General features: G+C 48.6%; 1 protein-coding gene across 1 annotated transcript; it reads right to left on the reverse strand.

Moving 5' to 3' along the window:
- Positions 1-15,906: 15,906 nt before the first annotated feature.
- On the reverse strand, positions 15,907-17,911 carry LOC308439317 (2-acylglycerol O-acyltransferase 2-like; the record flags this gene model as incomplete). Its single annotated transcript, XM_080941042.1, has 5 exons — positions 15,907-16,061; positions 16,226-16,410; positions 16,541-16,869; positions 16,987-17,165; positions 17,740-17,911. The coding sequence occupies 5 exons, from the start codon at positions 17,909-17,911 to the stop codon at positions 15,907-15,909; spliced, it is 1,020 nt and encodes a 339-aa protein (XP_080797168.1).
- Positions 17,912-20,036: the final 2,125 nt, after the last annotated feature.

Here is a 20,036-nt window from a genome sequence, read left to right on the forward strand (position 1 = left end):
GAAAAGCCTCCATCCCTAAGTCCTGATGACCCTCAGTTCCAGAGTGGTCTCCTCCGTATGAACCACACGACCAATCAAATCCACCTTGTTCTTTCAGCTAACTATTCCCTGATGAAACCTCATTAGTCAACACCCCAGGAACACAGACCAGCGACTCTGTAAGGGATGATATTAGCTCGGCTGCCATTTACGTACGTATTTCCTTTAAAAAATATAACCCTGGCTTAAAGGAGAGGAGCCAGGGATGGCACCAAGTGGTGTTTCAGGGAAATACTGTTGTTTACTTATTTATTTTTGTATGGGTGTTTTTTTTTTGCCCCTGCATATTTGTTTGTGGACCAGGTGCATGCCTAGTGCCCAAGGACATCAGAGTCCCTGGAAGTGAGATTACAGACAGTTGTGATCTCCCCAAAGTGGGTGCTGAGACCAGAACTGAGGTCCCCTGTAAGAACAGTATGTACTGTTAAAGTCAGCCGCTTCCAATCTGTGGGCCGTGAATGTGGCTTGTTGGGGGGGGTCGAATCACATTTTCACAGGGGTCACATATCAGGCACACTGCATACCAGACATTTACATTATGGTTTATTACAGTAAGAAAACTGCAGTTCTGAAGTAGCAACAAAAAGAACTTAGGGTTGGGGGGCACTGCAACAGGAGGAGCTGCATAAAAGAGTCGCAAGCATTAGGAAGGTTGAGAAGCCCTGGCTTAAGTAAGTAATTTCTTCAGCCCATAAAAAAAAAACAACAAAAAAAAAAAATTAAAGAAGAGTTCCTTCTCCTTCTTTCTTGTCTAGGTCTTTCCAATCTGCCTCCAGATAGATTAGCCCAGATGAGGTGAAGCAGTAACTTCTAAACTAAGAAACTAGGCTTAAAGCAGATCACAGTTCCTCCAGGCCCCTAAAGACCACAAGGCTCTACCTGTACAAGATCTGCCCAAGACTCAGACCATCAACATCCTGTCATGGCGGAGGGAAGGATTATAAGGCCCTGCCCCTGGGGAATCTATAGGAGTTGATGGCTGGTGGGAGAGGGTGGGACAGTTTCTTCAGTAGCTGCTGGTCACCTGTGCTCCTGGAAATAAGCTCTCATCTGTAAACAACCCTGCTGAAGCACATTTTTACACACACACACACACACACACACACACACACACACACACCCTGAGCCATGAAATAGTTGGGCAAAGGAAGAGTATCATGGTGTGTGACAGCTACTTTCAATTGTTCACCCATCACAACCCAATATTGCCTAGAAAGAAAGTCTCACGGCCAGGTTGGCCTGTGGGTGTGTCTTCATTAATTCATAGATAGGGGAAGATCCAGCTCATTGTGGGCAGCACCATCCCCTAGGCTGAGGATCATGGACTGTATAAGAGTGGAGAAATCAAACTGAGCGCTGAGCATGCAGGCATTCATTTCTCTGTGCTCTTGACTGCGGGTGTGATGTGTGCAGTCCCTGTCTGTGCTCTTGACTGAGGGTGTGATGTGTGCAGTCCCTGTCTGTGCTCTTGACTGCGGGTGTGATGTGTGCAGTCCCTGTCTGTGCTCTTGACTGCGGGTGTGATGTGTGCAGTCCCTGGCACCTTGGGTTCTCTGTTGGGACGACCCGTGGCCTGGAATTGTGGACTGAAACAAGCCATTGCTTCCCTAGATTGATCTTTATTACAGCAACATAAGCAAAACTAGTACCAGGCAATGGGACAAAAGAGGGTGATGTGGGGCTGGAGAGATGGCTCAGCGGTTAAGAGCTTCGATTACTCTTCCAGAGGTCCTGAGTTCAATTCCCAGGAACCACACGGTGGCTCACAACCATCTGTAATGAAATCTGATGCCCTCTTCTGGTGTGTCTGAAGACAGCAACAGTGCACTCATATATAATAAATAAATAAATCTTAAAAAAAATAAAAGAGGGTAGTGGGGAGGAAATATGATCAAAATGGGTTAGACTACTTACATGTGCAATGACTGAAACTTATTATTGTATACAAATAATATATAATAATATTTTTAAAATACCCAAGGGTAGCAGCACTTGCCTTTCTCTAATCCTACCACCCAAGAGGCAGAGACAGACCAATCTCTACAAGTTCAAGGCCAGCCTGGTCTACATAGTGACTTCCAAGCCACCTAGGGCCGTTTTATTAGTCCCTGTCTCAAATAAACCATAACAATGAACGACCACAAGGTTCAATTGTTTTAACAGTAGGAGACTGATGTTTGAGAAGCTTAAGTTCCAGGTTACGGGGGGGGGGGGGGGGGGGAGGGACCCTCGGTTTGCTTTACCTGGGTCTCTAAACCCAGCCGGAAGAGAAAAGACAGAACTATAGGGTTTGGTCCCTGTCTGGTGTCAAAGGATCAGGACAGGCCACACTGATATAGAGCCAGAAGTGACATTCTCAGGGAACCCATCTTACTTTGCCTCCTCCATCAACCACCACATACTAACACACAGACCTGCACGTCTAGAAACCCCATGTCTTCATTCAGAAAATGAGGACGTTAGCTATCGGCCCCGACTAGTATCTTCAGGGATCGGCAAAACGGCTCAGAGGTTAAAGGCGCTTGCTGCCAAGCCCGACAGTGTGAGCTCGATCCCTGTGATCCATCTGGTGAGAGGAGAAAACCATTTACATTTTTAGGTAACCTGGACCGCCTGTGCTCTGATCCTGGAGAAAATATAAGCCGGCGGATCCATGGTAACCGAAGCATGAATACTCCCGGGTCCCGTGGGGCCAAGCACGGCAGCCTGGAACTGGGGCTCGTCTGACTAATCGAAGACATTAGGCTCATGTTTCCCTCCGTTGCTTCCGGGATGGGGAGGCTGTTCCAAAGGGTGCTTCTCGGATAAGATTGTTTGGGGTGTGGGTGGGAGGAGTCAGGGTGGGGAGTTCCCAGAATGTCCAAAAAGGAAAAGCTTCTCAATCCATTCCTCACGTTCCTTCAGCACCAAGTTACTTCAACGGTTACTGCATTTTTTTTTTTTTTTTTTTTTTTTAGGAATCCATTGTAGGTACACATCTTTTTGCAGCCTACTTTGAAAATGGGTTCCTCTTCTCTAGCCCACCACCAAGCAGAGGTAGTGGGAGGGAAAAGTCATCAGGATGTGGGGAAGTGAACCCGATCAGCAATAGTCCTGTATGAACGAGCTTGACTTTCTTTCAGTTCAGTCCCGTAGCAAACACCAAATACGACTCAGCAGCAGCAGACACCACCGTAGAGCTGGTAGCTACAGCCCAGCCCTTTCTGCAGGCAGACACCAGGCACAAGGAACCAGCAGCCATAGTTCAATCCTGAAGAAAACTGCCAGGCTTCAACCAGAGGTGAAGCCACAAGAATCTCACGAGCAGTTCTTCGCTAGTTTCTCTCTGGCGTCACCACTGCTGGAGATCAGCAACGCTATGTAAGGCGAACCGATAAATGCACGTTGTTAGCGAAGAATAGCGAGGCAGAGGAAAGCGCATCAAAGCTCAGTCTCCCGCTGTCTGGGGTCATATTTATCCTCCTTCCCCAAGGGCCCTTTCACGTGTCTGCTTTAGCAAGACATCCTATCGCGCACGTGCCCCCAGCAAAACATCATTTGACATAACCTTCCAAAGAAATTAGACATTTCCACTTCAATACATTTTATGTCTGGGGTGGGATGACTGTATGTGGAGATCAGTGGACAATTTGCAGGAATCAAATTCTGTCTTTATACCACGTGGGTCCTGGAGGTTAAATTCAGGTCATGTGGCTTGGTGTATAGGTGTCTCTACCCACTGAGCCACCTCACCATCCCCATTTAGTTGCTTTTTACTACAGTGTGTGTGTGTGTATGAGTGTGTGTCTGTGTGTAGTGTGTGTATATGTGTGTGGTGTGTGTGCATGTATGTATGTGTATCTATGTGTGTGTTATGTGTATGTATGTGTGCTGTGTGTGTGGAATATGTATTATATGTGTGGGTGTGGTATGTGTATGTCTGTGGGTATATGTGTATGTGTGGTGTGTGGTGTATGTGTGTGTGGTATGTGTGTATGTGTATGTGATGTGTATGGTGTATGTATATATGTGTAGTGTGGTGTGTGGTGTGTGTGTGTGTGTTTGTGTGTGTGTGTGGTATGTGTGTGTTGTGTATGTATGTATGTGTAGTGTGGTATGGCGTGGTGTGTGTGTATGGTGTGTGTGTACACTCATGAGCCAGATGATAATTTTCTTGAATCATTCACCTTCCACTCAGTGGGTTCTAGGACTGAATCCAGGGCATCAAGCTTAGAGCGAGTCCCATTCCCCACTGAGCCACCGAACCAGCCCCATTCCCTGTACTTCCATTTCCAAAATGGGGGACATAAGCAAAGAGTCTAAGGTCCCCGAACACCAGAGGTGAGTACTGGCTACTGGAGGGGCCCAAGCTACGGGTCAGTGCCGAGCATCTTGCTTCATTCTCAGACCATTCTCCACGCTGTGGCGAGGCACTGTCCGACCTGACTCCTCGGACTAACTCTCTTGGTTTCCCGTTGTTGGTGGGTGGTTGGGTTTTGTCTGGCTTTGTTTTTATTTTCATTTCAGAATGTCTGTGCAGCCCTGGCTGTCCTGGGACTCACTCTGTAAACCAAGCTGTCCTCAAACTCAGAGATCCGTCTGCCTCTGACTACCCAGAGCTGGCATTAAAAGCATGTGCCACCGTCACCTGCTGGAACTAAGTCTCAAAGGGCATCTCGACAGATTCACAGGCAGCCCGGCCTGCAGAGCCTGGTTAGAGTATATGGGACCAAGCCCCAGGCAGTGTGTACCCCACCCCTGCACCGTTATCCCAGCATCCTTACATCATCATCATCTTCATCTCATAAACGTGAGCGATGGCTCCAGGGGAGAGGGATGGATGGAGTCACTGTGCACGCTGCAGACCCATCATATCCACCCATCCCTCTCCCCCTGAGCCACACACTTCTGAAATATAGATGCCCCTGAGGGTGGTGGCTTCCCAGCACTGGGGAAGGGAAGGAAGGAAGGGTGTGGGATGAAACCAGCTAACCAGCTAAGATGAAAACACCAATCATACAACAACCCAAAGATAGGAAGGAGCAAGAATACAGGAACAGCAGACAGTCAGCAGGCTTAGGAGCAACAAGGCAGCGGAAACTCTAGGAAATTCTCAGACGGAATCCCAAACATGACACCTCATGGCTCTCAGCCTTGAAGATGCAAACGATAGCTTTAAAAAATACAGAATTGGGGCTGGAGAGATGGCTCGGTGGTTAAGAGCTCTGACTGCTCTTCCAGAGGTCCTGAGTTCAAATCCCAGCAACCACATAGTGGCTCACAGCCATCTGTAATGGAATCTGATGCCCTCTTCTGGTGTGTCTGAAGACATACAGTGTACTTATATAAATAAAATAAATGAATCTTTTTTAAAAAAAAAAGAAAGAAAGAAAAGAATTGAATAAAACTCTCGACCTCAACTTTAAAAAAAATACAGAATTATTATTGTTGTTTTTTGGGGGGTTGTTTTTGTTTTTTGGGGTTTTGTTTTGTTTTGCTTTTGGAGACAGGGTTTCTCTCTGTGCAGCCCTGATCGTCCTGAAACTCACCCTGTGGACCAGGCTGGCCTTGAACTCAGAGATCTGCCTGCATCTGCCTCCTGAGTGCTGGGATTAAAGGCGTGAGCCACGACCACCTGACTACAAAAGATACATTTTTGTTTTTTGTTTTTTGTTTTTTATTAAGGGGCTGAAGAGATATCTCAGTGCTTAAGCATGTTTTTGCTCTTGCAGAGGAGGATGTGGGGGGTTCCCAGCACCCACACAGTGGTTTCAAACCATCTGTAATTCCAGTTCTAAATCCAACGCCCTCTTCTGGTCTCAACCAGCACCAGTCACATACAGACAAGCGGGCAAAACACTCGTACACATAACATGGTATATAAAATCTTAATAAAAAATGTTTTAAACTCCTCTTGAGGCAGCTGGATTGCTGGATCTCTGGAAGTTTGAGATCAGTCTACGTTGTGAGTTCTAGGTTATCTAGAGCTACATAGTAAGAACCTGTTTCAAAATGTAAGTGTGTGTGTGTGTGTGTGTGTGTGTGTGTGTGTGTGTGCATAATTCCCGTGGTGCGTACTTTTGATCCTAGCACTTGGGAAGTAGAGGCAGGCGGATCTCTGAGTTCCAGGACATCCTAGTCTAGAGAGAGAGTTTTTTAGGACAGCCAGGGTTTCACAAGCAAGCAAACAAAATTGCTCTTTTTGTTTGGGGGACCATGAATTTTAAAGTCATGCTACTGTGTGTCCTTTCTGCACAGGAATGTCAGCGGCAAAGGGCCCGAGTCAGAAAGGAGACTGGAAAGGACATCCCGCAGGCAGAGAAAGGGTTACAGGCAAAGCTGCAAGGTTAGAGGAGGTAACCTTAGCAAGACACACAGGAAGGAAGAGATGCTGTTGACACAGGGTCTTCCTGGACCCTCCGCTCCCTTCTCAGAGTGAAGGAGTGAAGTTTTGAAGGGTGTTGTCTGTTTGGCAAGGGTCTCCTTGGGCACGGGACCCCAGGGACAAGTGATATCGACATGTAGTCCTGTGGGACAAACCTCTGGTCCTTGTCCTGACTGGGGAACTGGCCGGTGGGTATGAGAACAGTTGGTGGTTCCTTTTCCTTTTTTCCTGTCTCCGTGCGTGTGTATGAGTGTCTTGCTTGCACGGATCCCTGTGAACTGCTTGTGTCCTGATGCAGGTCGAGGCCAGAAAAAGGTGTCAGATACCTTGGGACCGGAGTTGCAGACAGATGTGAGCCCACGCCCTGTGAGTTCGAGGGAATTAAACCAGGTCCTCTTGGGAGGGCAGCATGTGTCCTTAGCCACCTTTAATCCTATCACTCAGGAAGCAAAGGCAGAAGGCAAGGGGTTGGGGGGAGGCTGGGACAGAGGCAGGCAGATCTTGGAGAGTTCTTTAGCTTTTGACATGCTAATTAAGTCTGGAATGTGGGGGGCTACAATCTACTTCTCTTGGTCTTTCTCATCCTCCACATCCTCCTCCTTCTCTTTCTCCTTCTCCTCCTTCTCTTTCTCCTTCTCCTTCTCTTTCTCCCTCTGTGTGTGTGGGGTATGTGTGTGATTCGTAATGAGTCTCAGGAGCTTGTGCATGGCAGACAAACACCCTGGCTCTGAGACATCCCCAGAAGCTACTGCAGTTTAAGATTAGCCAAGATTTTGTGAGAGGGAGAAGAGGAGGCCTTTGACTCAGCAGCCCTGTGTTCCAGGGTCCCCTCGAGGCCATGATGCATAATGAATCACAGCACCACCCGGCGTGTTTTCAATACGATTTGGAATAATTCTCAGAACACTGTAGGTGGGCGGGCGGTGATAATGGTGGATGTGAAATGCCCCCACGGGCTTATGTGTTTGAACACTTGATCTCCAACAAGTGGTGCTGTTTGGGGTGGTTTTGGAGGCCTGACGTGATGGGGTGTGTATCTGATACCTACACAGTTGCTGGGACAAGATAAGTAGACGGAAGGAAGGGTTTCTTATGACTCACAGTTTGAAGGCTCAGTCCATCTTGGGGTAACATTATGGCTTCAGAATCTTGAGGCGGCTGGTCTTGCCTCCATGATTATGAGTTGGGTGAATGCTGGCACTCCAGCCTTGGACCCCAGGCCATGGGATGGTACCAATCACATGTAGACTTCATCCTCCCCCCTTAGTTAAACTCTCTGAATAACTCTTCCCAGACATACTCAGAGGAGTGTCTCCTAGGGTGGTGCTAAATCCAGTCAAACCGACAATAAAGAGTAGCCATCATGGACCTTGAAACGGTGAGCCAACTGAAACCCTTCCTCTCTTAAGTTGCCTCTGTCTGGTATTTGGTTGTGGCAATGAGAAACGTATCCAACACTGTGGGATTGCTTCTCCATTTTACTGATGCGGAGAGTAAATTCCGAGAATGCCCATGGCTTGGGATAGCTATATCCCACTGTCATTAGGACCAGAAATATTTCCTAAAGCTCCACAATGTATCTGAGGCTTGGTTGCTAGCCTGTGGTACTGCCGGGCTAGCCTGTGGTACTGCCGGGAGGTGGTACTACTTTAGGAGGCATGGCCTAGTTCAAGAGTGTTAGGTCATTAAGGGTAACACGCTTGAAGAGGGTGTTAGCTACTCTTCCTATTGTTGTGACCAAAGGCCGGACAAGGAGCAATGGAGAGAGGAAGGACTTACCTGGGCTTGTAGTTTGAAGGGACACAGTCTGTCATGGTGGAAAAGAGCGTGAGGCCATTGGCTATAATGCCTCCACTTTCAGGAAGCAGAAAGGGAACAAGATATGGGGCCAGGTTATAAAACTTCACGAGGCACCCTCAGTGACCACTTAGGCCAGTGAGTGGCTACCTCCTAATAGTTTGGAAACCTTTCATACAGTGCCACCAGCTGGTGACCACAGATTGAAACAGAGGATCTCAGGAGGGTCATTTCACACCCACATTCCTAAGAGTCTGTTCTCTAGAGGAAGCTTAGTGGTGAATGCCTTGAATCCCAGCACTTGGGAAGCAGAGACAGGTGGACTTGAGTTTGAAGCTAGCCTGGTCTAAAAAGTGAGTTGTTCCAGGACAGCCAGAGCTACATATTAAGACCCTGCCTTGAAAATTCAAAACAGACCAACAAATAAACAAACCACAGTGTTGTAACACAACCATAGCCCTAGCATTCCACGGATGAAGGCAGGAAGATCCAGAAGTCAAGGTCAGATTCAGATTATGCAGGGAATTTGAGGTCAGCCTGGGGCTACATGAGACCCTGTCTCAAAAGTAAATCAGTAGGGACTCTCAAAAGTAAATCAGTAGGGACTAGAGAGAAGTCAGTGGTTAGGAGGGCTTGCTGCACAATCTGGAGGACCAGAGTTCGGATCCCGGCCCCTGTGAAATCATCAGGGAATCCTGCAAATGCCTGTGACTCCAATTCCAAGGGACCTGACAGCCTCTTCTTCTGGCTTCTGAGTGTACACATGCACACTCACATAGACACATATATGCATATACATAAAAGCAAACATTTTAGAAATTGCAAAGAATCTAAGAGTGAGAATGAGCCCTGTCTGTTTTGTTTTGCTTTGCTTTTTTTTTTTTTTTTTTTTTTTCTTTTTCTTTAATGGAGCCAGGCTTTTGCTCTGTAACCCAGACTTGCCTTGAGCTTGCCTCACCCCCCCCCAAGGCTGGGATTACAGACATTTGGTAGCACACCAGCTCTTGCTTACTTTTTGCTTGTTTTAATTACATTTGATGGGACTGGAAAGATGGCTCAGCAGTTAAGAGCACTGGCTGCTCTTCTGGAAGAGCTGGGTTTGATTTTGAGCAGCCAATGGCAGCTCACAACTGTCTGTAACTCAGTTCTGTGGGACCTGATGTCCTCTTTTGGCCTCTGTGGACACTGCACATATGTGGTGCACAGATAAACATGCAGGCAGAAAACACCCATGCACATAAAACAAAACAAAATACTCTCATGCTTTTAATGCCAGCACTTGGGAGGCAGAGGCAGGAGGATTCCCAAGTTTGAGACCGTCCTGATTTATAAAGCAAGTTATAGAAAAGCCAGGACTACACAGAGAAACCCTGTCTAAAAGAGCCAAATCCAACCAAACAAAGAAACAAAATTTTAAGTCTAGTAATTTAAAACATTATATTTGCTTAACTATGGACGGTGATCCTGTGGGCCACAGCACACATGTGGGACCCAGAAGATACTTTTAGGAGTTGGTTCTCTTCTTCCATCTTGTGGATGCTGAGGGTGGAGACCAGGCTGCTGGGCTTGGTGGCAAGTGCCCCACCAAGTACCTACTGGACCATCATGACAACCCTCATATGCTTAAAAAGAAAAACAGGGTCTCCTGTAGTTTGGGTTGGCCTCTGGGTCTTTATGTAGCTGAGGATGAATTTCAACTCCTGAGCCTCCTGTTTTCTACCTCCCTAATGCTGGGATTATAGACACGAACCATCATGCACTGGTTAGATCGTGCGGTGCCAGAGATGGAACCCAGGCTTGCTTGCTAGGCAAGCAGTCTAGCCACTGAGCTATAACCCTCAGCATCTCCCAGGGACCTCATAACCTTTACAGTGAGCTCACTTTTCAGACAATAGAAGAGCTGGGTGGTGGTGCTCATCTTTAACCCCAACACATGGGAGACAGAGGCAGGTGGGTCTCTGAGTTTGAGGCCAGCCTGGTCTACAGAGAGAGTTCCAGGACAGCCAGGGCTACACAGAGAGACCCTGTCTTGGAGAAGAAAAGAAAGAAAGAAAGAAAGAAAGAAAGAAAGAAAGAAAGAAAGAAAGAAAAGAAGGAAGAAGGGAAAGAGGGAGGGAGGGAGGGAGGGAGACCAGAAACAAAAGAGTTAAGCAACTGGCACACAGTCACAGAGCCAAAGAATGCCTAAGCACCTGACTCAGAAAGGCAGCACTTAGAGGAATGGTCTGGATGGCGCAGAAGGCAATGGATCCCTGATGTCAGGCTCACTGGTGAATCACGACGTGTCTCTCTCTCTCTCTCTCTCTCTCTCTCTCTCTCTCTCTCTCTCTCTCTCTCTCTCTCTCTCTCTCTCTAAAGAGGGCCTAACGCTTCGCTTCCAGTAAGGGCTGAATGAGATAATGCATAGGAAGGACTCGGTGCGGTATTTCTGGCGCACGGGCTCAGGTAATGAGAGGAATTATTGCTGAGCCAATTGGAGCAGCTATTCTTCAACCGAGCCTCATCACAGCGTCATAACTCAGCTGGAACGGAAGCCACTCTTCTTTATTCCGTAGGCAGGATTGTCCGCTTCTAGGAACACCCGTGGGAGCGTCGTGAGTCAGAGAGTTGGAAGAGCCATCAGCCTTGACGGTGAACTCTTAGGACAGGGTCCTGCTGATGTCACCTCTGCCTCCATTCCCATCAACATAAGAAGATGACTGGCACAAATTTGGATGTCTCTTTGTTAAGGCAGGGTTTCTCTATATAGCCCTGAGGGTCCTGGAACTTGCTATGTAGACCAGGCTGGCCTTGAACTCAGAGATCTGCCTGCCTTTGCCTCCCGAGTGCTGGGATTAAAGATGTGTGCCACCACCTTCCAGCTTCCATGCTTAGCTTTTAAAAATATGTTTTTTTCTCTTCTCTCTCCCCTTTCCTCACCCATCTCTCTCCCTCCCATCCTCTCTCTCTCTCTCTCTCTCTCTCTCTCTCTCTCTGTGTGTGTGTGTGTGTGTGTGTGTGTGTGGAGGGGGGGGACAAGTACCTTCACAGTGTCTATGTGGGAATCAGAGAATAACTCTCTTCTTCCGTCATCTGGGCTCTGGGGATTGAACTCAGGTCATCAGGCTCAGAAGCAAACAGCTCTAACTACTGAGCAACCTCACTATCCTCTCTATCTTTGGTTTCTGAGACAAGTTTTCACTGCGTAGCCCTGACTGGCCTGGAACTTGCTATGTAGACCTGGATGGCCTTGAACCCACAGAGATCCATCGGCCTGTGCCTTGAGACTACTGGGATTAAAGGTGCTCCCCGCCACACCAACCCTTACGCTCACCATTTGTAAAGCCTTGAGTTCAAACCTCAGCGCCACCACCTAGCAAACAGTTCCGTCAGCATGCTGTCACAGATTAGCGGAACCCTCTGACGGAAGATGTGTCTTCCTTTGCTGTAAATGTGCTGAGCCAGAGTTTCTCCAGGCTGAATAAAGAAATGCTTCCCTCCCTCATTTTCACGTTAGGGGCTGGACAGATGGCTCAGTGCTTAAGAGCTGCCCTTACAGGGCCTAAGTTTGGTTCCCAGCATCCAGATGGCAGCTCACACCCGCTCACAACTCCAGTTTCAGAGGTTTGGCCTCTGTGGGCACCTGTATTCATGTGCACAGACCCGTACACATACACAAAATCCATAATATAAACCTTTAAAATACCTCTCTCAATGAGTTGCTCCGCGTCGTACAAATCAGACTTTTTGTTATATAGAAAAGCAAACAAATACATATAACAACATATAGACATGTTAAACGAGATGAGGCCTCACTATGAACATCGTGAGCTCCGGCTGGCCCTGAATTCAGTATCTTCCCACGTGGGCCTCCCTAGTGTTGAGAGGACCAATGGGTCCCACCTCACCTAGCCTTAGCCATTACTTCCAGATGGAGACAGGTTTAAGGTATTGCAATATAATACAGTGTTTGCACTGGTACTTAAGTTACCCAACTTTGGATAAAGGGGTATTTGCAAACAAGAGAGGGATGGAGATAGGTAGATACATACATACATACATACATACATACATACATACATACATACATACATACATTCATAGATACATGGATACATATGGATGGATGGATGGATGGATGGATGGATGGATGAATAGATAGATACATAGATAAGTAGATAGATGGATGAATAGATAGATAGAAGTAGATGGATGGATAGGTAGGTAGGTAGGTAGGTAGGTAGATAGATAGATAGATAGATAGATAGATAGATAGGGACAGGGTTTCTCTGTATAGCCCTGGCTGTCCCAGAACTCTGTAGATAGACCAGGGTGGCCTTGAACTCAGACACCTGTCTGCATCTATGTCCCAAGTGCCGGGACCAAAGCTGCATTTTAGCACCGCCAGGCAAGTGTTGGGGATCTTTAAGGCCTGGCCCATTGCAGGCTTGGGAGGGCAGTCTGGAAATGGATAGTGAATCGTACTGAGAAGTTCTTCTCCAGATAGGATGCTGGTCTCTTTTGGCATTAGGATAGCCCCTTCCCCCAGCCATGGCCCCACCCACAGGTGACAGGAACCTGGCACATCAATTGCCATGGAAACAGCCCAAGCATTCCCAGAAGACATCAGCACAAAAATCCCACCTCCACCTGGGAGCAAGTGATGTCACTACCCCTACAAAAGACTGAAACCCCTCCTCCTCTCTCTCTCTTTCTTCTTCTCTTCTCTTGACCTTGACCCATGCCCCATCCTGTTCTATTAAACCTTTCCACGTGGAACCATGTTCGTTTGGTGTGGTCTGTCCGTGCAAGAAATCTAATTAACAACAGTCTAACAGCGATCTCTAGCAAAATCCAGGGCCGAGAGGCCTCCTGGGTTGTGAGTTCTACAGGGACATTGGCTCTCAGATGTAATCTCAGCACTCAAGAAGCTGAGGCAGGAGATATGCAAATTCAAACTAACCCGTGCTACAAAGTGAGATCCTGTCTTAAAACTAGAAACCAAACAATCCAAACAAACAGGGCTAGGTGTGGTGGTGCATGCCTTTGAACCTGGAACTCTGGAAGCTGAGGCAGGTGGATCACTGGGAGTTTGAGACTAAGTTTTGCCTGCCAGCTGGATCCTCCGGGTGAGTTGGACTTGCCAGTCAGGAGGTTTTAAACTGGAAAGGAACAGTTGGAAAAACCTTTTGAAAAAGAGATCACCCCCTGGTGGCCACTCCAAGGATGGCAGGGAGAGAAAAGGTCCCTGAGAAGAGCCAAGAAGCCGAGCTTGTGGTGCCTGTTGAGTTCAAGTACAGTTGTTAGCCTTCCAGAGTGCAAGCGATGAGGTATCCTGTTCGCTATTTGTTGAGGGGGAGACCCATAACAGCCTTGACCTCCGAGATATAGGGCTCTGGAAAGAGGAGGGAAGAGGAGGTGAGGGAAGAGAGAGGGGGAAGGAGAAGAGAGGAAGGGAGGCGAGGGATGGGAAAAGGGAGGGAAGGAGAAAGGAGGAGAGGTGGTTTTTAAAAATCTTTTTAAAGATTTATTTATTTATTATATTTAAGTACACTGTAGCTGTCCTCTGACACACCAGAAGAGCTCATCAGATCTCATTACAGATGGTTGTGAGCCACCATGTGGTTGCTGGGATTTGAACTCGGGACCTCTGGAAGAGCAGTCAGTGCTCTTAACCGCTGAGCCATCTCTCCAGCCCCTGCCCCTGCATGTTTAAACATAGATTCTGGGAATCAAAATCAAGTCTTCAAAATCCCATATTAACTGGGCAGCATCACCAGACCTTCAACCCTGTCTCGAGGCAAAGCCAGGAGTGGGGAGACAGGCCTGGAATCCCGGCAGCCTGGGAGATAAGGCAGGAGACACTCAACCACAGCAAGCCTTTTACAGATTCAAGTCTTTTGCCTAAAACTCCTGGTAGCATCGATTCCGAGTTGCCTGCAAGAGACTCATGAGATTTTCCCCCTTGCATCCTTTGGGACCACGGTCTCTTCTCAGTCAATCCCTGGGGTTTGGTCTGGCACCAATTGCCCTGCTCATTACTACTGTGAGTGAGTGGGTGGCGTCGGTTTCACTTGCAAAGAGAGAATTCTCTCTCTTTCTCTCTCTCTCTCTCTCTCTCTCTCTCACACACACACACACACACAGTGCCTACCCCATATGTGTGCCCTCATGCCTCAAACTCACAGAAGACCAAGAGGACCATTGTCACCAACTCTACATGAAGGCTCTGGAGCGACTGTTTGAAGATGACAAGGAGACCCACAGTGTTGCTGCTTCTGCCCCCTTCACTTTCCTCTAGACCTAAGACCCTGGAGACGTCCTCTGGGCCATGATTCAGACTTTCCCTGAAAGCTAGTTCTGCAGGAAACATGTCTGGACATGCCCCTCCCCATCCCCAGGTGCTACAGAATGGACACCTTAGTCAGGGTCTCTCTCCCGACCTTGAATCTCTTCCCAGTGATCTTGGCTGTTTCTTGACCTTGGATAAGTCACTATTTTTGTATGTTCTTATTAACATGTATTAATTATACACAGTGGTAAGTTTCATGGGGCTGCAGAGACTGCTCAGTTAAGAGCACGTGTTGCTCTTTCAGAGGACCCAGGTTGGATTCCCAGCACCCACATGGAGGCTTACAACCACCCTTAACTCTAGTTCCAAGAGACCCATTGCCCTCCTCCGACCTCCACAGGCACCAGGCACACACATGGTACCTACACATTCATACAGGCAAGACACTCCTTCACATACAACATATAAATGTAAAGGATTACTGGGTTTTACCACGAAACTTTTATTTCACATATACAAGGCATTTTGACCACACGCCCATGGCCTTCTCTTTTCTCCTCTCCCTTCGTCTTTCCAACCAGTCTGTCTTCTACATCTCTTTTTGCTTGTTTTCCTTGTTTTAGGGACCCAGTGAGTAAGTGATTAGAATCATTTACTGAATAATTGCATCTCACCAGCAGCTACACTATGGAAAAGAATGCCTCATCCCCCCCATAGCAAGCATTAACAAGCAGTTAAGCAAAGGATCAACCCTCATTTCTGAGACAGGGTCTCATTAGACAGTGCCTCTAGCTGGCCCGGAGCTCACTACATAGACAGGCTGGCCTCAAACTAGAGCCCCACCTGGCTCCTTCTCTCTGCATTTCCCGAGTTCTGGGATTAGAGGTGTGTGCCACTGAACTTCTGGACCCCTTGCCAGGATCCTCCTTCTTCTCTAAACAAGGTCAGAGGCTTAGCTAAGAACTGCTAGGCTCCCGAAGCCTTTATATCCCAGCACTTGGGAGGCGGAGGCAGAAGACTATGGATGTAGCAGAGACATGGCAGATGGAGAAAGTTCATAAGCCACCTACCCCGGTATATGCAATGGTGGACAAGAGATCCCTTCTTGGGGGCTGGAGAGATGGCTCAGCGGTTAGGAGTACTCAGGCAATGGTGGGGACCTGAGACTTTGATCTCTCACATTCAGGGAGGGCAGGGCAGGAGGAACCTGACCCAGGCAAGTGTTTGCAATGCAGGTCTCTGGGAGTCGTCCTGGCTACCAGAACCATTGAGGACAATGGGGGTCCCTGCCCTGTGGCTTATCTCCCCCCACAACACACACACACACACACACACACACACACAAAACCACATCTGCTTCCATCTTTAATCATCTCCCCAAGCCCACACCCCTGCAGTCTCTCAGGAAGGCCAGGACACAGGGACACAGACAGGCCTAGATGGGGATAAGGTGTTGATCAGCAGGGACCCCATAGCGCATCTTGTGTGCCTCGAACAGCTGTGTGAGATGCTCTACATATAACTCGTGCAACTGGTCCACCTGTTCCCGGCTGGGCCTCGGGCTTCGCTGCACTGGAATTGGGGCGCCCACTGTGGAAGAAGACTGATTGTTAAGATGTCCATTAACCTGCCTGGACAGAGTTCGAGGCCAGCTAGGGGCACGAGTGCCAGGCTCGTGAACCAGAGAGCTAGGATGTCGGGCTTAAAGGGAACCTCCCAGCTGGAAGAGGATGGGAGAGAGATACACGGCTCACCGACGGTGTGGGCGGGCACACGGAAGGCTATCAGGAGACCCAGGCGACCGTGGAAGAGAGGCAGGGCCACACTCAGTTTCCTCTGAAATGCATTCTGCATCCTCCGTACCCAGGAGCCTGGCGGGTTGGGAAACTGCTGGAAGAGGTCATTCTCTCCAAAGGAGAAGACAGGCACAAGAGAGGCCCTGGAGGAGCAGGAACAGACATGCGCGAGGCTGACTGGGGAGGGGGGCTGAAGATACGGGCTCGCATCCCCCTCACTCAGGGCAGCTCCGGTGGATATCCCTCTGCCGCCGCCACCCACCCACTTCTCACCCGTGTTCCAGAGATAATTTAATGAATCCTTTCTGATTCCGGAGCCGCAAACTCACTGTTCCGGGTTTTGCCTCCAAAGCCTCCAGGGGACCTCCCACAGCCAGGACGGCCACCAGAACCTTACCACTGGTCATAATGTAATCTCGGAAGAGAGGCATCTGGAACCAACACGGCAACATGAGCAAATGTGGCTTGAGACCCGGAAAGAGGCGGGAGAAGCCTGTGGCTTCTGTACAGAAGTTGCTGAAGGCCCCAACAGCTAGGACCCCGTGAGGATGACAACCAAAGAGGTAGTTTTGGGATGGATCCAAGTCGGCCGTGTTAACGGGCTAGAGAGCAGAAGCTATGAATGTACCCCATTTCCCAGGGAGAAATGGGGTGGCCACATTTACATATTTTGAAACCCCACCCATCCATCAACCCAGAGCACCTTCCAGGTCCCTCACCGTGATGGGAAAGTAGTCACGGAGATTTCTCCAGACTGCCCAGTTGCGGACCCAGGCAGACCGGCGTCCCCCCATCCTGGGTGTGTGTCTGTCTTGATGGAGCCAGAGCAGGTAGAGGACCACAAGAGTCCAAGCCCCGCCTAGGGAGGCTAGAATCAATGTCACCAGGCACGGCGGGGCTGGAGGACAAGAGAGAGAGAGCAATGCTAAGAACCCAGATGTTCAGGGCCCGGCAAGATAGCCCAGCAGGTAAAGGTGCTTGCTGCTAGGCCTGTGTTCCATCCTCCCCTCAACCCCCCATTCCCTCCCTCCCCCCACCCCCGGTCCCATATAGTGAAAAGAGAAACCGATTACCTCAGTCTGGCCCCTGTTCTGTGTCACATTTGCTGTGACATGAACATGCCACCCCACAAATAAATAAACACAATACGAATATCTTTTGAAAAAGAACCCGAATGTGTGAACTCTTGCCTCCCTTCTGGCCCTCCCTCCCAGTCCTATGAGACTTAAACCTAGACCCCATTTAATTCCTATTCTACCTCCTTAGGATCAGCTCTGTCTGGTTCCAGGGGGTTGGGAACTAACTCACCAAGTCCCAAGAAGGAAAAGACCCACTTGAAGACACCGGTGCAGGGGGCTGGAGGATTCCATGCTGCGGTTGGAGTTGCACAGTAGCAACCCACAGCCTACGTACACACTCCCCTCTTAACTCAGTCCTCTGCCTTTGACCCCTGGGCCTGGGCCCACCCCTACCTCTGCCCCCACTTCTCTCAGCTACACGTTGAGCCACGTGGACAAGTGAACTGTGAACCGGGGAGAAGGCAAAGCTGTCCCTCGCTGAGCTGCCAGGAGCTGACCAATACTGAGAAGTGGGAAGGACCTGGGGTGTTGCTGGGAACCTAGGGGCAAAGTTTTTGAATTCCATAGGTAGGGCTCCGAGATGTACAGAAAGGCTCCGTGGCCTTCACAGGAACAAGCTTGAAAACCCCATAGTCGCTGTCTGGGTCTGGTTAAGGTCAAATTCCCCCGGCTGTGAGCATTAAGAGAAAATTGGTGTCTCAGGCCCGTTCTAGTGCGTAGCTGTTGGAACACACTATACTCTGTCTTCAGGCACAATGATCGTACAATCCTGAAATCAGAGCAGCTGGGACAGTACACACTGAGCCTACACACAATCTGCCTTGGTAACTGTCATTCACAGGAAGGGGGTAGGTAGGGAGAATCTGGAGAGATGGCTCAGCGGTTAAGAGTGCTCCAGGAGATATGATACCCTTTGCTGGCCTCCATGGGCTCCTGCTTGTTCTTGGTTACAGGCGTGTATAAGTGTGCACACATACATGCATGAATACACACACAAATAAAAAAAATAAATGTTTTACAAAGTTTTTTTTTTTTTTTAATTCGAATCATACATACGTGTCTGCGTGTGATGGGAGGGTACATGAACATGTCCTTGGAGGACAGAGGCTGAAAGCTAGAGATGGTTGTGAACTGTCTGACTTGGGTGCATGGAACTAAACTTGGGTTCTCAGGGAGAGCAATACATAATTTTGTAATGGCTGAGCTAGCCCTGCAGCGCCAAAATAAATCTTTTAAAAAAAAGAGTTGGGGGAGGGCTAGGGAGATAACTCAGTCAGCTAAGTGCTTGCCTTGCTGAGTTCCACCCCCCAGAACCCACCCAGTGTCAAGAAGCTGGGGATGAACCAGGCAGTGGTAGTGCCCCCTTTAATCTCAGCACTTGGGAGGGAGAGGCAGGTGGACCTCTGAATTTGAGGCCAGCCTGGTCTATAGAGCAAGTTCCAGGACAGCTAAGGCTACACAGAGAAACCTGTCTTGAAAAACCAAAAAAAGGAGGAAGAAGAAGAGGAGGACAAGGTTTTTCTGGGGGTTTCCCCAGATCAATGAGAGACCTTGTCTCAAAAAACAAGGTAGTTGGTAACTCAGAATGACATCTGAGGTTGACCTCTGACCTGCACACACACAATTCATCCATTCTCCTGTGACAACCTCAGTCAGGCTGCTCTGAGCTTCCCCATTGGCCTACCAAGCCAGACTTGGATGGGGTGATTCTTTTGTCTTTTATTGCTTCCTTCAAATCCCCTGCCATCTTCTTTTTATTGTTGTTTCTGGGGTTTGTTTGTTTGCTTGCTCATTTATTTTAGGTATCATTTCTCAAAGCTCAGGCTGGCATGAAACTTACTGTGCAACCAAGAATGACCTTGAATGACCTTGACCGCCTGCTGGGGTTGCAGGTGGTTCCACCACTTGTGGTTCAATGCAGCCCTGGGGATAGAACCCGGGACTTTGAGTGTGTTAGGCAAACAGCCTACCAACTGAGCCACATTCCCAGCTCCATGTTGCCCTTTCTATCTGGAAAGAATAAAAATAGACCCTCCAGGAAAAGTTAATGCCAGCATGGAGGTCAATAAAAAATGTCTGGGTCCCCAAGCAGACAGGTAAAGCTACCCCACTCTTCCCTCTGTCTCACCTCTGTCTTACTGTCCTGCAGACTGCTCCTTCCAGGGACCAGGCCAGAGGATCTTGCTCAGATCACTACCACCCATGGGGTAGAGGTGGTGACAGTCAAGGGAAAAGGGATTTAAATGTTTGGCTAAGGGTTGGAGTCTGGCTGCCCAGCTCCTGCTGAGTCCTCTAGTAAGAGACAGGGATGGGAGGCGTGTGTGTGTGTGTGTGTGTGTGTGTGTGTGTGTGTGAGTGTGTGTGAGTGTATATGTGTGTGAGTGTGTGAGTATGTGTGTGTGTGTGTGGTGGAGCAGTAGTAGAGAATCTCTCAGGCTGCACAAGCATCACGTACATCCCCAGCACAGTCAAACAATCTTTGGCACAAGCGTTGCAACCATGTGGAAGGATCTGAACAGCTCCACTACCAGGAAGGTTTTCCTAGAAGCCCGGGTGTCAGGTCTAAAGGAAACTCCAAACTCTAAAACGTCTCCAACCTGCTCAGTGAGATGGAGACCAGCCTGGGCTTCATGAGACCTTGTCTTTACATATATGACTCATGGATTCAACAGTTTACAAACATCCTTTTA

This window comes from Micromys minutus (genome assembly GCF_963924665.1).
Source record: "Micromys minutus genome assembly, chromosome: 29".
NCBI lineage: Eukaryota > Metazoa > Chordata > Mammalia > Rodentia > Muridae > Micromys > Micromys minutus.